This window comes from Xiphophorus maculatus, chromosome 12 (genome assembly GCF_002775205.1).
Source record: "Xiphophorus maculatus strain JP 163 A chromosome 12, X_maculatus-5.0-male, whole genome shotgun sequence".
NCBI lineage: Eukaryota > Metazoa > Chordata > Actinopteri > Cyprinodontiformes > Poeciliidae > Xiphophorus > Xiphophorus maculatus.
Window position 1 is genome coordinate 2,426,826 of NC_036454.1, and position 22,848 is coordinate 2,449,673.

Consider the following 22,848-nt stretch of genomic DNA (forward strand, 5'->3'; position numbering starts at 1 on the left):
GGAGTTACTCCACCCACCCACCCACCCATCCATCCATCCACCCACCCACCCACCCATCCATCCATCCATCCATCCATCCATCCATCCATCCATCCATCCATCCATCCATCCATCCATCCATCCATCCATCCATCCACCCTCTCCACCCTGATAGTCTCCAAAGGTCAGAACTCCTCAGTTGTTCTTTAGGATGTTATTTTCTTTGTCTTCAATCTGCCCATAAATCTCCTCATTCAGTCAGAATCTACAGTTTTACTGAAGATTCATCAGTGAATTCATGTTTGTCTCAGTTTGACTTTGACACTTTGGAAAAATTGCAATGGTGAGTTTCTTCTTGATCAAACTTGAGATGGAGGCAGTGACGTCATTGAGTCATCCCCTGTTGGTCGCTAGTGGTACTGCATAATGAGTCTCGTTATTTCTCATTTTAATTCCTGAAGACTGAACATGAACAGCAAAGAAAAACAATCAGTTTTCCTGGTTTTGGTAAATATTGTGTGAAAAGTGGCCAATAGCGCCACCTACTGGTGGTGCAGTCCGAGGTTAATGCGCGTTTTCTGTTTAGAAGTTTCAGATATTTTTTTCTACATAATGAAAATTTCAGGATCAGTTCGGAACATCTGGAATCCAGAGAACAAAACTGGACAAAACTTTTGAGACAAACTTTGATGTTTGGATGAAAAAGGTGAAAAACATTTAAGATGACATATTACATATCTATTACTGCTGATGCAGAGAGAGTTGGAGTCCAGCCGGTTCCGACCCAATTATCTGTTTACGTCGAAGACTCTTTGAATGAACTGACATGAAGAAAAGCAAAAAAAAAAAAGGGGGGGGGGGAGATGAGGAAGTCAAGCTGTGGGAGTTTTTGGGAAAATGTGGATGGAGAAAAAGAGGACTGAGAAAAATGTGAGAATTATGATTTTTTTTTTTGTTTTTTTTAAAGGAGGCTTAGAGAAACAACATGTGTGTTTTATCGTGAGAGCGAGAGGAAGAGAGAGAGGGAGAGAGAGGAGGAGAGAGAGAGAGGAAGATAGAGAGAGAGAGAGAGAGAGAGAGGAGGAGCGGGTCGAGCAGTTTTGGCTGCGGAGACGCGCTGGACGCAGCGGACTGTCCCGGCTGGTTCTCTGCAGCCTGGAGGTGGAGAGAAGCTCCCCGCTGACTGGACATCAGCACCCGGTCGGTTCGGAACCGATCCGAGCTTTTTAAACAACTTCCGCTTTAAAAACAAAACCGGAATAAACCAGGAAGATCAGCGGAGACTCCCCGCGTCTTCACCCCGCCGACAGCTGCCTCTGCCGGGACGCGCTCGGAGCGGCGCACCGCTGGTCTCCGCTGGACCCAAACGGATCTTCAGTTCATTTGTTCAGATGAAACGTTCTCCAGCAGGCTGCTGAACCACTTCAGACAGAGCAGGTGAGTCTTTACTGGTTTTGGTTTTGTGCGTTTTTGCGCGTAAAATAAAACAACAAAATTGCAGCGGAAACCAAGATTTACTGTTTAAGAGTTAAATTAATTAAACTTCAACAGGCTAAAGATTTTATTCAAAGAATCACCAAATTATATCTAGAAAAGAAAATTATTGGGTCAAAACTGCAAGTCTTTAGAAACGTTTAAAAGCTGCGCAACAGGACAGTTTTCATTATTATTTCTTCTGTTTTAAATAATTTGATTATTTTAATTTGCTAATAAGCAGAGCAGAGATTGAATGGATTTCCTGACACTTTTCACCAATAGGAAATCAATCTTTAAAGCTAATGTCCTTTGAATTGCTCTGTTTCCTTTAAATAAAAGCGCACAGTGCGCAAGAGGTAATGATCCAATTTACAGTTGAAGCAAATCAAAAACAACAAAAGAAAACTTGAACCAAAACTAAACAGAATCTCCAGAAAACCTGGTAATTATATGGATAAATGGTTTTAAGTTTCTAAGCATAAAGGAAGTGATTGTTGGTGGAAATTATTATGTTTTATTTAGAAAAACTTAAATGTTTTTCTACATTCATCCTATAAACTAAATCACTGATTCATCTACATTTATATAAATGTATACAGCTGTCATAACGTTATTTTTTATAATAATCACTGATCAGACATCAGTAGAGAAAATAAATCTCAGTTCAAAGTGAACTCTTTTCTGACTGAAGTCGGAGTGACTGTAGAGAACCGGTTCTTTTTGTTTTTCCTGGACTCTGGATGAATCGGGTTGGTTTTGTGACCTCTCTGTGTTTAATGTCGCCCTCTGACCCCCGCAGTGCCGCCATGCTGAAGCCGGGTGACCCCAGCGGTTCGGCCTTCCTCAAGGTGGACCCGTCCTACCTGCAGCACTGGCAGCAGCTCTTCCCGCAGGCCCAGCTCAAGGCTCCGCTGGCCCCGCCACCGCCTCCACCTGCGCCTCCACCAGACCGCCTCTCCATCGCCGTGGATGCCCTGCGCCCGTCCCGCCTTCACGCGCACCTCCTGGCCTGCACATCCTCTTCCTCATCTTCCTCCACCTCCTCCTCCTCCGCAGCTCCTTCCTCCTCCTCCTCCATCTCCGCCCCCGCAGGCCTCGCTCAGCTGCCCGTCCCGCAGCAGATCGCGCTCTTCGGGCAGGCGCTGGCCCCGGCGCCGGGGGCCGCGGCGGACCTGGTGGTGGTGGTCCCCCCGGACAACCAGCAGGGCCACAACCCGGCGGCGGAGCTCCTCCAGCAGGCCAAGGAGCAGCGGTGCGCGGCGGTCGGGGTGGTGTCGTCCAGCGTGAAGAGCGGCGGCGGCGGCGTGGAGGAGAGCGGGAAGGCTGCGGGGGGGCGATGCAAGCTGACCTCCGAGGAGCTGGACTACTACCTGTACGGCCAGCAGAGGATGGAGATCATCCCGCTGAGCAACCACACCGGGGAGCTCAACAACCGTACGTCACACACACTCACACACACACACACACACACACTCACACACACACTCACACACACACAGAGATGTTTCCGCGCTCTGCAGACATCCACCCATCAGTCTGTGACCTTTAACCTCTCCGGGTTTAGATCTTCTTTGATCTGTTATCTCGACATGAAAACATCCAGCATAAAAAGCTCCTAACAGTTTTTCTACATTGAAATCATTTTGCATATTTATATTGAGTTGATTTAATCATTTAAAAATATGAAACATAATGTTTCAACCAGCAGCGTGGCAGTTCAAAGTGCTTTACATCATTTTATAGTTTTTCATTTAAAGCTTTATTCTATTTTTTCTGTCATATTTCTAAACAAAATCTGAAATTTCACATTTTCTTTGACTAAAACCAGAATCAGGTGAAAAATAAACGGAAACCTTGAATTTGAAATGATTTCTCAGGCAGAGGCTGTTGGACAGTAGCTGCAGGAGGAGGAAGAGGAGGAGGAGGAGGAAGGTTGTTGGGGTGTGGAGGGTCAGAGGTCAAAGGCCAGCAGCCCAGCAGGCTCTGAACATGCAGATTGTCTTTTAAATTACATTTTTTCTCCTGCCGGTTTTCCATTTCTGATTATAATTTGTCGAAATCAAATAAATAAGTTAAATTATTTTTGCTCATCTGAAGAGAAAAAAAACACCAACCAATATCTATTGTTCTAATTTTCCCATCTTATCATAATTTATTAAAAAATAATCCTTGAGTTTTATCTTTTCTTCAAGCTTCAATCTTTACCTCCTGTGGATGCGCGCGCTCGTGCGCGTGCACCGACATTGACAGCTTCCCTTCATGCGTAAAAACCACTCACACTTCCACGCGCACGCGGCCTGAGTCTCTCAGCTCTCGCCGCGGCGTGGGGCGTTCAGCTCGCGCGCTCTTCCGTCACAACGCGCGCCAAGCGGCCCTTTGAAGCGACGCACGTGCGGGATCAATTTAAAGGCGCGTGTCACAGCCCCCCCGTGGGATCAGTTCATTTCTCGTGAATTGTTCTGTTTCCACAAAACTTCATAATTTATATTTTATGATTTTCCTGAAATGAAAAACGGAAGTTCCTGTTAGAGCGCGCAGATAAATAAAGAAGAAGAAGAAGAAGAAAGGTCACTGAGGATGTAGATAATAAATAATAAAAGTTTAAAATATTATACATATAAGTTCCAATATTGCAAATAACTGTGTAAATGTAGATACTTGCTATTTTTCTGCATAAACGTAAGTTTCTGTTAGAATAAATACATTTTAATATTCAGTTAAATGTTTGTTTTTTACGTTTTCAATTATTTTGCAAATATTTCAAATTAATTTGTGTCTCAGTCCCGGTTTAATTAGATTTAATCAGTTCATTTATGCAATATTCAGCGATATGCTGATTCATATTTCTGTGGATGTAATAACTTATCAAGGCCTGTGGCAGGACAATATATATGATCAAATATTTTTAATTAAATATTATTATTAAGGAAGTAATAATTAATCGAAGCGTCATCGATTCTCGTTAACTGCTCCTTGCTGATGGGGTCTCTAAGCAGTAAAATAATTAATAAACATTTTAATAACGAGTTTAATCTGTTAAACTTTTAACCAGTTGGTTTTAGTTTCCGACTCGGCGCTCGGTTAAAGGGCGACTTCAATGTTTTTATCTGTACGGATTTTACTGAATAATAATAATAATAATAATAATAATAATAATAATAATAATAATAATAATAATAATAATAATAAATGATCTACTGAGATCGGAGAAATTTCTCTTTTATGGTTTTCATAAATGTTTTTCAAACTCATCATTTAGTGAATAAAAAAGTCTCACTTAAAGCCTTTAACGGACTTTATTAGTCGTTTCTTTGACCAGTTTAACTTTAGTTTTCGGTGTGAAAAGTGAAGCATTTTCTGCTCCTTTTTGCCACATTAGCGGCTTTATGAGCCTGGAAGGTTTATTCTGATCCGGAGAGAAAACCTTCCGGAAGGACCGGAAGCCGGAAGCGCTGATCTCCTGGATCAAAAACCTCCAACATCTTCAGATCATCTCCGCGCCGCTGCCGCATCACCCTCCTCCTCCTCCTCCTCCTCCTCCTCCTCCTCCTCCTCCTCCTCCTCCTCCTCCTCCTCCTCCTCCTCCTCCTCCTCCTCCTCCTCCTCCTCCTCCTCCTCCTCCTCCTCCCGGCTGTCTGCGGGCCTAAAAGCCCCGCCGCCCCTCGCTGTTCATCCCGCGGTGATAAAACGGACCATCAGCAGTAATCTGAGTCAATACGCTCCGGCAGCCCGATGAGGGATGGAGGGACAAGCAGGAATTAATTGCTGTATATAGTTTTGTGTTTGTGGAGGAGAGAGGGGGAGGAAGAGGAGGAGGAAGAGGAGGAGAGGGGGAGGAAGATCGATCCACCGGCCTGCCGGCCCGCTATTTATCATCCCAACACGGCCGTATGCGGGTCTCTGGGGTGAGTGTGTGTGTGTGTGTGCGTGTGTGTGTGTGTGTGTGTGTGTGTGTGTGTGTGTGTGTGTGTGTGTGTGTGTGTGTGTGTGTGTGTGTGTGTGTGTGGACGGGGGGAGGTATAGATAAAGTCACACACTCATGTCACTGTCTGACCTCCAATAATAATAATAATAATAATAATTCCGGTCACTTTTAGTCTTTAAATGAATCATTTCTGTTTACGTTTGCAGTGATTAGTATCAATATTCATGTATTTGAATTAATAAAACAATCAGATTAAAAGATTTAAAGTGTTTCAGTTTTGTTTCACTGAGAATAAATATGAAATAATTATAAAGATAATTCCTGAAGCATGCAGCAGGATATCAGTTTAAAATAGTTTAAAAATTCAGTTACATTTTCATCTTAAAATTTTTTAGACATTTTGGAATTTTTCTTTATTTTTTCTTGAATATTCATAATTTTCACAGGATTTATTGAAAAGCTAAGAAATTAATACATTTCAGCAGAAGAACTTTGTTCTAAAATAAAGTGAGTTCAGTTTTTCCTCTGAATCCTTTAAAGTTGCTCATTAGTTCAGTAAATCTCTGAGTTTTAATGAAGAGAAAAATGCTTCAGGGGAAAAAATACTTTTTAAGTTTAATGAAAACATTAAAGGGTTGATCACAAATTTTACTGCAGCATGGCTTCATATGAGGACAAACTGAACTCCAACGGCGACATTTACATTTAAATTTATACTTAAAACGGAACATTTTCCAGTGGCTTGGAAACTTTTAATAAAATCAGATTTATTACAAACACACAAGGCCTAAAGAGCCAACTGAAGTAAATGCAACACAAAGACGCCAAACTGTAAATTTCAACAGAAACACATAAATGCTACACCTTAGTGTTTGGGAAGGTATATAAAATAATAATGATAATGAAAAGAAAAGAGTACAATAAAGTTAGAAAGTAAATTAATTTGGAACTTTTTATCCTTTTCCTATTTTCTAACTCAGAATCCGTAAATGTAAGAGTTTCCTGTAAAAGGTCAGAAAGAAAAGGAGTAAAAGCAGAAAAACAGGCAGAATTTGGACTTTTTGTTTGGTAGATTAAACCTGAAACATCTTCAGTGATTTTCTAAGTGAGGTCAGTTTGGTCAGATCCAGTCAGACCAGGGATGAGGAGAAACAGGACGATGAAGAGCAGGAAGCACCTTCAGCTCTTCACACCTCGTTAGCGGCTGAAGCGTTTCGGAGGAAACGCAGCGGGTCTGTCTGCTGCAGGAACCTCATGGGTTCTGTCGGTTCTGTCGGTTCTACAGACGGTCTGTTTGGGTTCATCTTCTTTTGTTCAGTTTCTTCATCTTTCTTTTTCTCACATTCAGAGTTTCAAACCTAAAAAAGCAAAATTAATATTTAATATTAATATTCATAGTTCATTAATGATGAAAGTTGTTTGAAGACAACCTCCAGTATTTTAATTGTTCTTATTACTTATTGCAATAAACTAGTTAAATTCATGGTAGTTTTACTTTAAGCAAAAATTAATTAACTGAGCAAAAGTTCAGCTTCCAAAAGGAAATAATTTCTGATTTGTTGGCAGCGTTTTGTCTTTTCCAGGGACTTAATGTCATTTTATAGCACAATGAAGTAACTATGTCACCTTCAGTTTCTATAAAATGCTGTATATAAAATATGATTTAAAACAAAATTTACTTCCTGATTTAATGTTTTGAAATTGGGCCGCCGTCTCTTTAAAAACTCCTGCTCTTTCTGAAGCTCCGCCTTCAGGACGTCGTCTCAACATGGCTCCTCTATCAGCCCTTTAACAATGTTTCTATCAGCCTTTCACTGAGAAGCAGCTCCTATATTGAGCTCAGTATATGTGCAGATCCACCAGGTGTTTGCTAATTCCTGCTGGCTAGTCTGAAGGAGCTGAGTGGGGGGGTCACGGTGGAGGGCTGCTTTGTGAGGTGGAAACTCGTTAGCTTGGAAACTGCAGGTCAGAGGAGGAGCTGCACCTCCAAGGCAGGGCTAGGTCCACCCAGGTGTTTTGCAGCTTAATGGTTGCCATGGAGATTAAATGAGTTCTAATACATGCATGAAAGGCAACACACCAGGTGTGTTTCTGATGAGGGAACAACATCATAACATGATGTAAAGCTAAAAAAAAATCAATGTAATATAATACTGCAACTTTGACTTTACCAATGATTGGAAAGTGTGCAGTGGCGCCCTCCAGAGGTGGCCACGGGGGGCCATGGGCCCCCTGGTAAAAGGCTGGAATGCTTCAAACGGCCACTAGAGGGGGCTTCATCAGGTCCTGGCAGAAGCCGCTGACAGTCAGGCAGCATTTGGTGAAGTTTTATGGAGGTCAGACAGAGGTTAACAGCTGGAAATTTGCTGCTGATGTCACATCCTGCATCCTGCACCTTCTAGTGAAGTGGTTACTCCTCGAGAACACTGCACTTCAGAATGGGGGAATAATGACACCTGAAATACAAACAAGAAGCAGAAAACCTAGAATTTAAAGAATATGCTCTTAAGTTTTGCTTTAACTTTATTTTGAAAAATCAAATAGGAAATTATTATTTACATAATGCAGCGTCTGTAGCAGCACAGCGAAGCAGGACAAACCTTCCTGCTTTTCATTCTTGAGCATTTCACTGAAATGTTGCTGAAACTTTACTGAAAATGACTGAAGGATTATTCCCACCTGTTTAATTTGCTTTAATCCAACTGTGTAGAAAGTCCAGTTCTCTTGGGGAAGTGTGAATGTGTAATCAAACTCTGATTCAGACCAAGTGAACTCTGGTCCACCTACAAACCTCAGTACCGGTTCTGTTGAAGTGAACTCTGGTTCGGTTTGAATGCATATGTAAACGCTAAGCGGACCAACTGAACGGTCCACCGGGCTACCAGGTGTGAAAACACCATAAATCTGATGTGAAAATTGTCCAATCAGTGACTGGAATGTCATGAGGACCTCTGTGATCCTGCACATCAGATTTTTACTCAAATCTTAAGTTTAGTTTCTGCTGCTTTACCGGTTCTGACAGGTTCTGTACTCGGTATTAACTGTGTTATTGCATAGATGCGTAATTTATTTCTCTAAAGAGTCAATTTTAACTGAGTTGGGGATTTTTAGCTGTTTTTCAAGCATTTTTCTCTGTGGGCTTAAACTGCTTCTGTCTCACCTTTAACCAATAAAGACTTTTATTTGTTCAACCTGACTCCTGCTGCCTTTAGCGAGGAGCCCAGAAAGTGTCATCCAGGAGAGTCCGGATCAGATAAATATGTTTGGGCTTAGTGTGTGGCCGCTCTTCATCTAAACTGCAAACAAACACAGATATCATCCATAATCATCATCAGATGATTGGACTGAGGGAGAGTCCAGGGGTTTGTTACTGAACCTCTGGTTTTAATGCTTTAGCTGGCAGCAGGTCAGGAAATGATGCAAAATCTTAACATGGGAGCCACAGAGCGTGTTGTGAAACCGGCTAATTCTCATTACCACGGTGTAAAATGTTTCAATTAGAGCAACCATTAAAAATCTCTCCTGTAAATTAGAAAGTTCCCTCAGATTCCTCTGAGAGTTCTGGGAACAGAGCGACTCAGTCCGTCTGCTGGAGGCGGACCGGAGAACCGAGCCTGAATCACAGATGAACGACCCGTTTCAGCTCTAACCGGGCTCAGCAGAACACCGCACCGTTCAGGACATAAGCTGTGGATGTAATCCTGAGACGGCGTCCGGGACGCAGTGAGGAGGTTTATCTTTAGAAAGAACAGAATAAAATAGCAGCTGAACGTCTTCGTAGCTGCTAGCATGTCTTCCAGGTCGGGTTGGACGTTTATCATATGGTTTATCATTTATCCTGAAAAATGTCTTATCATGGTGGGGTTGTGATGTGATGCATTTCACTCACTCAGACTGCTTTCATAAGTTCGTAATTATAATTTTCAGCCATTGTTTACATCCTGATTTATCACTTCTGGCTTCTTCTGGTGCAGAATTAGGATTCATGTCTCACAACAATGACGTAAAAGTCAGACTACATGCGAAACGACTGTTCAGGCTGCAGACGCTTCGAAAACAATCACATACGTATTTGATTTAGTTCCTCATTTGGAAGTGGCACATATTGGATATCAGTACTGGGTCACTGCTGTGAAAAAGTCTGATTTGGGTCCCAGTCAAATCTGTGACTCTGTGTTTTGTTGTTTTTATGAGTCATTTCTTGTCCTGAATTATTTTTTTAGTTTTTTTTGTTTCAAATCTAACTGGTCACTGTGGTCCTGATTTTCTTCTGCAGTCCATCCTTTTACTTCCTGGAGAATCTGAAACCCGTTCTTGAGGGTTCTGTGTATCTTGAACTTTCTGATGATCCATAAATCTATTTTTTCAGCTGAAACACTTTTAGCAGCAGCTTTCTGTCATTTTGATGTCATGATGGTTGCATGATTCTTTGCTAGCATAAGAGGAAAATGGTTTAGAACAGGTTTTGGAGCAACCAGGCTGATAATTGTACCAGTGGATGGATTTCATCTGCACTCCTTTATAGATTTTTACAGTTTTTTCATAGCACTATGAAACCTTTTTGTAATGAACTTACTAAAACAGAAAGTATTTAAAACACAACTACCATATCCCTGCAAAGCTTCTGGCCATTAAATGATTTTGTTAGTTTTCTTCCACTCATATGGAAACATTTCGAGTACTCACGCAAATGTCTCCACTTTAGGTGAATCCCAGATTTCTGTCCTTAAAATCAAAACAATAACAAACAAAAAAACCGTCATTAAAAGAAACACATGGAGAATTTTTCCCATTTACTCAGCCATGAACCAGAGCTGCACTTTGCGGTTAATAAATGACTTTAATATGATTTAATTAACTTCCATTCATCATGGTGTAAAAGCAGCTGCCAGTCTATCAAATGGAAAATGTTTTCATTTTGGGAAAGTCAGAAAAAACAACATTCACATCCTGTTTCTCTCAGCCTTTGTGGGAGTTTTCTGTCCAGATAATCATCTCTCATTATGTTGCTACAGTCAATTAGCATCCATTACTGTCAGACTGCATCTGTAAGTAAATGTTGACACTCACTAACTCCAGGCAATAAGCTGCGCGCTACATTAGCGTAGAAAAACACCACAGAGGACTTTTTCCCCTCATTTGGACTTTATTGTGGAAACAGGATCCTTTTTTCATCAGTTTCAGTTTTTCACACAGTCAGGAACAAAATAATTCCCGTGGAGCGTTTTAAAAAAAGGTTTTAAAGTAGACTGGGCCAAGCTGTAGACTTGCCTGTAGATTATTATAAGGCCTGGAGACTGAAAACTGAAGAAAATCAGGTTTTTAAAGAAGGTGAGTGAAAAACACACAAGGAAAATCTAATACTGAACAAAATATCAAACAATGCTAACTTAAAAAAAGAAAAGAAAAAAAAAACTACCAAACACATTATTAAATGAAAAGCCAGGCTAATACATAACTGAAATATGTTAACAAGCAAAAAAAAAAGCCAAAGCAAATAATCTTTTTTCTTTTGAGTTCTCTCGCAATAATGTACTGATCAGTTCATGTGGCATACATGAATACTGAAAGTCATTCTTACAGTGGCCACAGTACTTTCTGCTATAATATAAGGCTTTGTAAGGTTTATCCATGTTTGTGAGATATCTGAAGTTTTATTTCTTCTTTTGGATAGAAATGCAAAACAGGCCAAACATGGGCTTTCCATTTCTTTCCATCTCTCCTAAGATGTAAACAAACTTTCTGTAAGAAGAAAAGAAAGAAAATGTATATCCAAACTATCTGAACTATTTCTGCGTTATTTTCACGGGGTACTAAAGTCATTTCTGACCGTTTTGAATGTTTTCTTTGTGTTGACAGTCTGAATGGTTAATAAAGGACCGTTTGTGCAGTTCCATCTCAACCTCACACGAACAAACATAAACATGCAGTAAATAAATTGATTTTCAATCAGATTTTGCACCAAAGAGTTAAGAATTTGTAAGTTTTGCGAGGGAACGCAAAATATTTTTTCCCCATGTCCCATAGAGGCCTCCGTACTCACCTTCTGTTTCAGTTGGTTTCTGACAAAAGCAGACGCTGGTAAGTTATTTAGAGATGTTGTAAATTGTTTATGTTGTTTTATTTATTTATTTTTGCTTTAGTGTTTCTGACCGTGCGAGGTTTTTGAGGGATAAGAATAAACTTTGAAGGATTTGCTTCCATGTATAGTTGAGCTTGCTAGCGTTAGCAGCTCTAAGCTAACGGTTTCTTCCAGAAATTTCTGGAGTTATCTTCAGGCGTAGCATAACACAACATTTCACAAAACCTTTATAAGGAACAAATACATCTAAATAAAACTGGAAATAGTTTGAAATAGTAATAATCTGTCGACTCTGAAAATGATCAGCATTCTGGAGCTGAGCTTTAAAATTTTGAGCACTAAATTAGCAACAAGTGTCTGGCTGTATCTGGTGAACAGGAAGTTAGCAGGTGTCAGTTTTTAACTGAACAGGACATTTTAAAGCAATTTTTAAATAGTTGATGAACAAGTTTATATCTGACTTAGATGCTGGAGAAGATCAGATCTGCTGTAAATACTGCATAATTGAGTAATGTGTTGGTGACTAATCACAGTTGTGTAATTCAAACTAAATAAATCAAGTGTCACTCGGAAACGAGAGCGCACAGTTCAACTTGGTAAAATCCTCCCGTTTCTCTGCAGGTTGCGACATGTGTGCAGACAACAGGAACGGTGAGTGTCCGATGCACGGCCCTCTTCACTCGCTGCGCCGTCTGGTGGGCACCAGCAGCACTGCAGCGCCTGTTCCTCTGCCGGACGTCCCTGATTGGCTGAGGGATCTGCCCAGAGAGGTGACGTCTACATACCTGTCTGTCGTCTGAAATGTGAATGTGAAATATTTATGTTTGTTTGGATGAAGTCTTGAGGCTCAAACATAAAGACAAATTTAATATTTTCAGGTTACAAATTTAGTGTCTTGCTAAGCCTGTAATCTACTGATCAAATTAAATTTTTACTGTTCTTTATGAGTTCTTTAACATACACAAATGTAAATAATCAGATAACATCTGAATTGGACCTGTCACAATAAATCATATATTAATGATAAATTAAAATGAGCTCAATAAATTTCCATAATTAATTGTAATTCTCTTCCTACCAAAAACCGGATAACAAAGTCTTCAATCTGCTCTGTTTTGAAGGACAATTTTATTTACAGAGACTTTATAATTAATTTTATTTGTTGCTTTGTTCATTTATCTTGGATATTTAAAATGTCTTCCAGTTCCAGTGTTAAATGTTTGTCAGAATTTAAAGTTTATTGATCTGTGAGAATGTGTTCTGGCATTATTAGGTGATTACCATTATGTTATTGAAAATGGTCTCTAAACAATAATATTATCGTTTATCGCAGTAAATTCTGGGAGGATTTATCATCCAGAAAAAAATTGTTATTGTGACAAACCTAATCTGAGAACAAAATAAAACCAAAATAACAAGAAGATGAATAAAGTTAAGAATAAAAATAAAGCATGATTATATGATGAAACATAAACATTTCTCAGTGAAACTCAGTTTATCTCCATCATCCTTTCTGCTGCATTATTTTTAAGCTGTGGATCAAAGAACCAGACTGCAGAGTTTTAATTAGCTGCTCCTCGTTAACTGCAGGTGTGTCTCTGCACCAGTACGGTTCCCGGTCTGGGTTATGGGATCTGTGCCGCCCAGAGGATCCCTCAGGGAACCTGGATCGGGCCGTTCCAGGGCGTCCCCCTCCTGGTGGACAGACTGCACTCCGGGGCCGTCAGGAACACCAGACACCTGTGGGAGGTGAGTTCATCCCAACGCCTCAGAGTGACGACAGAAACTCTGGATCAGGTCAAACTGAGATGATGCTGAAGAAAATCTGCACTGTTCTAAAGATCGATGCCAGAGGTGGACAGAGAACCCAAAAACTGCAGTCATGTTAGAGTGGCACAACCTAGACTTGATTTTACTCAGGGAAAAGTAAAAAGTATCTGTCTAGAAAATAACCCAAGTAAGAGTAGAATATATTTTGATAAAAAGTCTACTGAAGTACTGAATAACTGATCAAATTATCAATCATTTCATTTTTAAAAATGACATCATCAGATGGACTAAAGTATAAAGTTCGGTGGAAATTTTTGGTATTTTAAGGTTGAAAATTGCAATAATTCATACAAGTAACAAAAAATAACAAAATCAGGCAAAATAAATTTTTTCCAAAGCAGTTTCTTTCAATTTCAGTTTCTTTCATAATTAAATTAATAAAAATACTCTAATAAGTATATTTTTTCAAAAAAGTCACTCAAGTAAATGTAATGGAGTAAATGTAACTAGTTACTACCCAGTTCTGTTGGCTGTAATACATATTTACATGTATTCTGAGCAAAGCTTACTTGACCTCAAACATCCATCATTAAACTTTTTGATCTCAACTATTTTGCCTCATCATAGAGCTGATAAATGTAATCATTTAATAGATTTTTAAAGTTCAGACTGGATGTGAGGGGTGCATGTCTGTGTTAGCAGTGAGGTGTCATGGCCGCCGTCATGTCACCTCTCAGAGCATTGATCAGAGCAGATTGTATTTACATACAGTGGCAGGAGAAAGTCAATGTGGCCGTTAGAAACAGCTGCATTAGCAAGAGACAGCAGGGCGGCACTGAGGCATGCTGGGAGACGGACACAGAGACAGATGAGTCCCCGGTGACTGAGCCGCTAAAGGTCAGCCAGGCGCTGCCGACCGGACATCAGTCTCTCTGCTGCTGAACGGTGGAGGGGATCCTGCAGGAGGTCAGAGGTCAGCGGAACCAAGGGGACACAATGGCCGAGTCTAGCAGCAGAAAACAGAACCTAAACATCGAGGAGTAAAAGGTTTATTAATGATATTTTTAATCTAATGAGGAGCTGTCGGTCGCAAACAGGATTTATTTCCATTTCTTTAGTTGAAATTATGAAAAATCTGAAAGATAAAGAGCAGATTTTAGCTCAAAGAACTGTTGGCTGAAAACTGGCATCAGAAACCAGCTGAGTAATCTGATCCTTCCTGATGTTCTTCCTTTTCTTAAAGACTCGACTTTCAGATCCGTTCATCTTCTGAAGATCGATTTTTAGGCCTGAAGTCGTCTAGGCAGAAAATGGATTTTGTCTGGAAAAGTATGGAAGTTTGGAAATGTGCAGTGACCGTTTCCCTGGACTGAAATGTTGAGTGACTGAAGTCCTGTATGGAAACATTTTAAAGAACAAAATGATGCCACTTATTATCTAATAAATTCTGTCAGTAATTTTTTTTTGCCACAGTTTATTTGGACCCAGAGCGTTTATTTTGGATCCTGTTTGGCCCTCAAACCAGCCTTTGGATCTCGTCGGCCCTGGAGAAACGCTGATCCGATAATCTGCCTCTAACCGTTGCCACGGTATCGGCTGCCAGGCTGCAACCGGTCATTAGGTCTATCGATGAAGAAACGGTGCACACAGATCTCATTAAAACCAGCGGCTGCTAAACGCTCTTATTGACGCCCCCCAAAACAGGAAGTGATGTCTGTCCTATAGCCAATCAGGGAGCTCGTGTCATGTTGTCTATGGCATTCAGGAAGGGCCAGCTTTAATTGAGATACTTGCCGTTACGTTTGGATGCAGGAGTACAGGATTTTCTGGTGCTGCAGTATTTTACGACGAGATAAATTGATCTCCTTCCAGGAAGAGTTACGGAGGAATAATCCTGCGTCGCTCTGACCCGAGGCGCTGTGACCAGCGCTCCGTTTTACTCCGGCGATTACACTTCAACTCTGAGTAAGCAGACAAATGAGATTCTGATTCTGATTCACAATGTATCAGTGGGATTCACTGAAACAAACTGCAGAGACTGTCGGGTCACTGCTGGAAGTCCACATTTCCATGAGGGAAAGTAAATGACTGAGTTACAGTTAAATTATTATTTTTTATTTCTGCAGCCTTGTCTGAGTTCCTGTCAGATAAAAGTCCAAACATCTAAAAACTCACACAGATAAGAAAACTTTTCTGAAAAAATGAGACGTTTGTTCTCTGCTACAGTTGATGTGATAAAGGATCGGGTGTGTATCAGAGAGAGTGAAGCTTTCAGACGGACGGTTTGTGCTGATTGGCCGGGCCGGGCCGGGCCGGGCCAGGCCTCACGGCGGGATCGTTCAGGCCGGTTCTGATTGAAAAGAATGTGCAGTAAAAACAGGAGAAACGCTTGGATGCTCGCGGCTCTGACCTCCCCGCTGGCTTTTACACACTTTTTCTTTTGGAGACATCAGAGGCCCAACTGTTGGAGCAGAGTTAGAAAAAACAAGAGACCAACATCTAAACTTCAGAACAGCTTCAGGCAAAATTTTTGGCCAGTGTGGGACGCTGGTGGGACACTGGAGGACGGAGAAAAATCCAAAACGCCGGTTGGCAGGTTGGCTTTATTCTTCATGGTAAAGTATTTCCTTTGTGTGTGTGTGTTTGTCAGTCCGTCCATCATGGTGTTGCTGCAGATTTCCCCCTGACTCCGTTTGCAGCGGTTTGTGGTTCCAGCGTTCGCCTCGGCGCTGCTATGCTTTCTGACTGATGTCATCATTTTATGTTTGTTCTCTGGGTTTTATTAAAGGCTCCCATCGCCTTTGACATCATCGCTCTGTTTACAGAATCATAAATGGTTTCTGTCAAACATTAGATGGTTTTCTACATGCTTAGATTTCAGTGAGGCAAACGTGTTTTTATCACAATGATGATATGAGGAATCTGCAGCTATTAATGTTCCTCTGCTTATTGTTCTTTGATGGGAACTTGTGTTTCCTGCAGAAGTTCAGACGTTTTCTGGTGAAGTTTCCAGAAACTCAACCACTATTTTCCTCCTTTTCTATTCTTCCTGTGAAAAGCTGCATCTGTTTGTGCTGCATCATGCTTTCACACTTACGCTGATAGTATTGAGTTTAAATAATGGAGCCCAGATATTAAAGTACATGACAGAGAGAGGATGGAGTGTTTTTCATGGCTGATTATGTCATTGCATTCTTGAACTGTAATTTCACAGCCGTGTTTTTCTAACACCGTCTGTTTCTGCTTGTGTATGATTTTTTTTAACTGATGTTTCTCAATCTGTGGTTCTAGTAACATCCAGTGGATGTCTTGGTGCTCTACCTCTGGACCTCTGTTGTAGTTATCAGTAGTTACACTAGAATAAGGATTTTCCTTAAAAATCATCTTTAAATCTCAGTCAGACTCGGAGCAGCTGGGCTGCCGTGTCCAATCAAACGGTTTTTGTTTGATTTACAGCTGGTGCTTTACTGTTCACTCAAAAACATTTGAGCCGCATTTAGTTGTTTATTTTCTTCGACTCTTTCAGTCTCAGAAATCTTACATTTTTTTAACATTTTGAACTTAAATGTGTGAATTTTTGTGTTATAAACTTATAGCAATAAGCTGCATTTACTTTTTATTAATTTTGTCTCCAAGAGTTGAATAATGAGGGTTTTTAAGTTGGCACCCAAAAAACTTCAAGAAGGAAAAGGAGTGGGAATTATTTCCCAGGATGCTTAGCGGCAGGTTTTTGTGTCCTGTGTTGCTTTGACTTTCCTCCTGCGTGTTATGGTCAGTTTCTCATGGTTGAGGACAACGTCTGCTCACGCTGCTGAAGCTCTGTTCAGAATAAGTATCTGAGCAAAAATTCATTGTAATTATTATTATTATCAGGTTTTTTGTTTATGATGTTCAATTTGGATAAAGAATTCAAATTTGGGAAAATCAAGATAAATAAATTAACTCGATAAGTTTAAAATGTGAGCTTGTTCAACTAGATGAAAGCAGTTTTTTGCATAATGTGAAATAATAATTTGGTTTAAAATACAGCATTAAGTTATAACATAAGCTATATGAGCTATATATAGTTATAAACAATGTTTAACTCATTGTTTTGTTGTTAAATCAACTTAATGTTTTTCATTTCTGAGTTTAAACCAAGACAATTTTCTAGTTGACTTTAATTTTTTTCAAGTTAAACTATCTTCAAATGTTTTACAGTGCAGGTGTCTACTTGTATCAAATCTTTTCCTGCTTATTTTGGTTTTGTCATTTTGTCAGCCAATACATAATTCTCTCTATCATAGTGAGTTTATGGTCATTTTTCCTTTTTTCCATTTCAGAGACTGAAAGACACAGAAAATAAAAACAGTGAATATAATTAAAATAAAAATATTATAAATGAAAAAACTGACATTCCCTTTGAAAATTGTGCATATAATAGTTTTTAGCTTTTAAGGTGTCTAGTAACAAATTATGGATCATAAAATAATAATTGTATGATGTTTTATTGTATGTTAAGTGAAGCCTGGTGTGACCCAGCACTAATTTAACAGCGTGTGGCTGTTTGTTGGTCCTTCGGTGTCTGAAAGAAGAGTTTGTAATTTGAGCTGCTGAGAACTGTAAAAAATGTCTGAATAACCAGAAGCTGAGAAAAAGTGAACTTGTGAAAACATTGTGATAGATGGCCCCCAGCTTGAACAACTCCTCCACTTCTCTCTCTTCAGGGAAAAAGTGTCTTGATATCCTCTGAATTTCTGTTGAAAGCTTCAGTTTGTGGTTGAGATGAGTCACATGATAATTTCCCTTTTTGAACTGTGTACAAAACATTGGCAAGAAACGTGGAATCACTGCTGTGGGAGATGTTCAGAAGTTCAATGTTAAAAAAAAAAAAAAAGTTATTACTAATATGACACCAAACTGTTTGGTGCTGTTTCCTATTTCTGAAATTTGTTTTTCTTTTCCTTTGTTGTACATTTTTTTGTTTTCTAGATAATTGCTTTTAGTTTTCCATCTTGATGTTTTGTTTGGTGTAACAGTTTCTCTTTATGTTTGACGCTGTAAGCTTTAGACACGTCTGACTGAGAACAGCTGACATGTTTGTCTGCGCTGGTTTACCTCCTGTAATCCTCTCCATTGTTTCTGCTCTCTGCTTGCAGCCGTGTTTCCTGTTAGAGCTGAAACCAATGTGCTCTGAGCCGACTGGACATGTAATGTAATGAGCAAAGCAGTCGGATTCCTGTAGACGAGATGTTCAAATCGTAGATTTAAAACAAAAAAGGTTTGCCAGATAAAGCAAAACAACAAACTATACCTTAAATTTTCCATCTTCTGATTTATTTATTTTGTCTTTTTAGTAACAAGAACAGAACATGGATCAGTCCAGCTTCATTTTGACCAGTTTATTAACCTAAAATTCCCAGGTTGCATTTTAGTTAAATCACTGGATGTTTTTTTAGTGTTAATAGAAATTAAAGTCAAAGCAGAAACCTGGATGAATACTTTGTGTTGCACCATCAGTGAAAACTTCACCCCAACATGGTTTTTAAATCTCCATCAACCGCCTGGCCTGTGATCAAGGGCCGCTCAGAGTTGTTTCAAAGTCCACAAATGGGCCCCGGACCGCACTTTGGACAGCCCTCCTCTGCTGTTTAGTTTTAGGTTTTAACTTTAGCTCTCTGGTTTAATTTTTTTGCACCGTCCATCTCGTTTTGTATTTTTCTATCATAAAACGGCGAGGCGGTCCCAGGAGAGGCGGTGACCTTTGGGTCGCCTGCGGCTGCAGTGAAACCGCCGTTCGGCTCGGCGCTGTTTGGTTAAACCCTCCCTGTGAGTCGGATCGAAGCCGCTCTCATTCCTCGCTCTGTGTGACTTCGCTCTGTAGGCCCGATAACCGCAGGGCGCTGCAGAACAAAGCCCGGGGTTTTCCACCAGGACCGGTGTGTCAGAGTAACATGTATGTGTTCATGTGTGCCGTCTCTTCATTAGCCGCTGAATGTTTGATCTGCATGTTTTCCTCAAACTTTCTGCTGTTTCTGCAGCAGCTTCACCTGCTGTGATGAGCGTCAGTAACAACTGTTTTCTTTAAGTCTGAAAATTTGAAAGTTTTATGATGTTTAGTCTGTAAATAAGAGACAAGGTGTAAAAAATTCATTTTTTAAAAAGTTGGTGACATTCTGGGAGGTTTTTAAAATACATTTTGGAAACAGGAAAGCAAACCATCCCACATGTCTGAAGCAGATTTGTAGCTCACATGTGTTGCTTTGTTTGGCTCTGAAGGATCTCGTCTCTGCATAAAACTGCTTCAATGGTTCGCAGACAAAAACGATGTAAAATCTCTTGTTAAAGCAGTTTTCAGCGGTCAGTGCAACACGTCGTCTGCAGCTTCATGATGAGAGATGTTCAGTCAGACAGCTGGTGAAGGGAGCGATGAGGCCAAACGTTATTTATCCAGAACTTCTCCAAACAGCAGATCTGTGAAAGGAGAAGAAAGGAAACCGTAGGAAAGCAAACATCAGAGAGGAGGGAATGGTGCTGAACACCAGGAGGAAAAACTGGAGCTGGAGTCACTGCAGAGCCATGAATGTTCACAACCTCAGCACAGATTTTACAGCTGAGACTAACTGTGATACCTGGATCAGCACAGAAATGCTGCTGTGTGTGTTTTACAACAACTATTGAGAAAGCTACAGAGAAGTTTTACAAAAACATTATGAAAAAATGTTTTTCTTTTCTTTTTCCAAAAGTGATATATTGACATTATTTTATCTTTTAGGAGATGCTAAAAGATAAATTTATCAGAAACAATCTTCTTCTTGGTGGAAAGAATTTTTAATTTAATAATATTAAATCTGAAAGGAGTATGAACACTGTCAGGCGTTAACTGTACAAGGATGTTCAGAGGATAATGCAACACCAGTGCAATACCATTAGGTCACAAAGGGATGTTTGTCAGTTTCTGTTTGAATATCACTGAGAACCGTCTGGACTGCAGGTTAATTGTTTAAAAACCAGCAGTCCAGGTTCTGTGTCTGAAATTTATCTAGTGACACTTGTTTCATGTGAAGCTTACAGAGACAGCAGCTGATTAGTTAATGGTTTGAGCCGTTTGGACAGATGGATACAACACTGTGGGTGGTGTTAGTGGGTGGTGGTACCCTGTTCTGTGGGTGGTGTTAGTGGGTGGTGGTACCCTGTTCTGTGGGTGGTGTTAGTGGGTGGTGGTACCCTGTTCTGGGTGGTGTTAGTGGGTGGTGGTACCCTGTTCTGTGGGTGGTGTTAGTGGGTGGTGGTACCCTGTTCTGGGTGGTGTTAGTGGGTGGTGGTACCCTGTTCTGGGTGGTGTTGTTGCTTCACTCTCTGCTGTCTCCAGATGGAAACCGCTTGGTGTTGACGCTGAGCTGCATCAGAGTCGGTTATCCAAATATTATCGACGATTATTGCCGTCCTGATTTATGACCGGCCCGGCGGGCCGCTGGAAGCCCGGTCAGACGCTGAAGTGGCTCTGGCTTCACGCGGAGCCCCGACTGTTGCTCTTGGGCACGGCGGCAGTGGCGGTGATGGCAGCAGAGTTTATAAGGCTTGCAGCTGAATAATGAACACCTCAGTGACACGCTGCGTTTGAAGGAGGGAGCAGCAGGAAGAATGAGCAGCTTTGTGGCTTTGTTTTGGTTTGGCCAACATTGATTTTATTGCAGCAGAGTTAGCATGGGAACAGACTGCTCTGATACCTCACACGGAGTTGAGGACTTTGTAAAGAAGAAGATTAAAAAATATTAAAATAAGGTTTTAGATCTCACAGGAAGAACCTGGAAGGTTTTTTATTTAATGGAAAGACAGGAGTTGTTGAGAGGTGGATGGGAAATGTGATGGAAAAGCAGAAATCTGTTCAAAGAAGCAGCTTTAAGCTCTTAGTTATAGAGAAAATGCAGATTGCAGAGCTTAGAGGTAATGATTTGAAGATGGAGAGACTGAATAAAATAAATGACCACAGGGACATGAAAAATCCCAAGTTCAAAAAAAAATCTTTCTGTGACTCAAACATCAAGCATTTGGACTTTCTTGTGTTTAGTTTAAGTCATTGCCAATTTAATCATATGTTCAAGAATTTAAACTTTTCACTGTTTTATGGAAACATCAGTGAAAAATGTTTCTGCTGTTTGCAACAGAAAAGTGATGGATGTTAGACCCACTAAACAACAAACAAAAACTAATAAAAACTTTTCCTCTTCATAGGTTTTACCAAACTCAAATCAATCTGTTTAGTTTCTTTTCTGCTTTTATGCCGTCCAGAAAAACGTTTGCCATGTTTATTTTCTCTTGATAGGCGGAAAATGAAAATGTGATTTTTTATTTTGCTCCTTTTCCATATTTTGTTCTCTGGCTTTGATACAAAGATTCTCTTTTTCTTTCCGTTCTGATTCTGGTTCCACATCAACAGATATTTAGCTAAACAGAAAGTTTCTCTGTGCATTTCTTTTTCACATTAAAAGGTTTTTTTTTTATTGAGGATAAATATATAATTTTAAAAAGTTGTGTTTACTGGATATCTAGAGATAAGTAAAGACAATTACAGAGATCTGATGAACACTTTCTATTAAACTCAGCAATCCATCTGGTTTCTTTGTGTTTTCGTTCTTTCTGATTGACGGATTAAATCCAGATATGAGCTGAGGAGGTTGGGAACTTGTGTCTGTTTGGATAAACGGCTACAAACATGGATGGATTTGTTTGTGCTGTTATTGTCACAAGTACGTTAGATAAAAGCTGAATAAATCAGAGTGGAAGTTTGATCATTGTCTCCTGTCATGAGGTGACGGGAGCAGCAGAAGGTGGAGGAGGGATGGTGGGATAAGCAGGAGGAAGATGAAGAGAACAGATAACAGTAGAATTAGTGAGAGTTCATTGATTAGCTGTAGAACAGAAGCCCGTGATCATTGATTGGCTCTCAGGGGCAGTTTTACACAATCTGGAGTAAAAAAAAGAAAAATGGAAAAGAAAGAGACACCGATGTGTTCAGCACACCGCTGCTTCCTCTGAGATTTATCTCCTGAATACTTACTAAGACCCTGATGAGCTGAGGGCAGAGGATTACCTGGCTTTGGTTTGTTGTGAAGGTTATCCTGCAATAGTCAGCCCCGCCCACTCCTCACTACTACCCAGGGCTGCCTACTGACCAGTTCTCTGTCTAACAGGTCCGGAAAATCTCTGAGACATGGGTATTACCCTAAAAGTACTCTATAAGAGATAATCTATTTAAACTGGTGGCGAAAGTGATTCGTCTAGCTCTAACTACCTCCAATCCAGAAGTTATGACCCTTTACAGTTAAGAAACAATCAGCTGAGTAGCCCTCACAGCTGCATAATTCCAATAACCACTTCTGTTAACGGTAGCCCACTTTCTAAATCATAACTTGCACTTGGAACCGGCTAGATTATGTTTAGTGACTTAGATGTAAGTCCCAGGGTCATTATTTATTCTCACCAAAGGAAATTATGAAGCCTCCTATTTACTGGAATCATGTACATTAGTTTTACCTTAATTAAAAGAACTGAACGAAGATTAAATGACTCTATTAATTCCAATGTCCACCAACCTCTTTAGAATTTTATAGTATAAATTTATTAAGCAAGCTTA

At 40.2% G+C, this 22,848-nt stretch overlaps 1 protein-coding gene across 2 annotated transcripts in view; it reads left to right on the forward strand.

Annotated features, from left to right (window-relative positions):
- The first annotated feature begins 1,098 nt into the window (after nucleotides 1–1,098).
- prdm6 (PR/SET domain 6) overlaps nucleotides 1,099–22,848 on the forward strand; it is a 126,170-nt gene continuing 104,420 nt past the window's right edge. For both annotated transcript variants that reach the window (XM_023343783.1, XM_023343785.1), the window contains exons 1-4: nucleotides 1,099–1,416; nucleotides 2,255–2,889; nucleotides 12,084–12,232; nucleotides 13,053–13,211. In XM_023343783.1, the coding sequence (XP_023199551.1) occupies nucleotides 2,262–2,889; nucleotides 12,084–12,232; nucleotides 13,053–13,211 (936 nt within the window). In that variant the 5' untranslated portion in view covers nucleotides 1,099–1,416; nucleotides 2,255–2,261. The remainder of the gene's footprint in view (nucleotides 1,417–2,254; nucleotides 2,890–12,083; nucleotides 12,233–13,052; nucleotides 13,212–22,848) is intronic.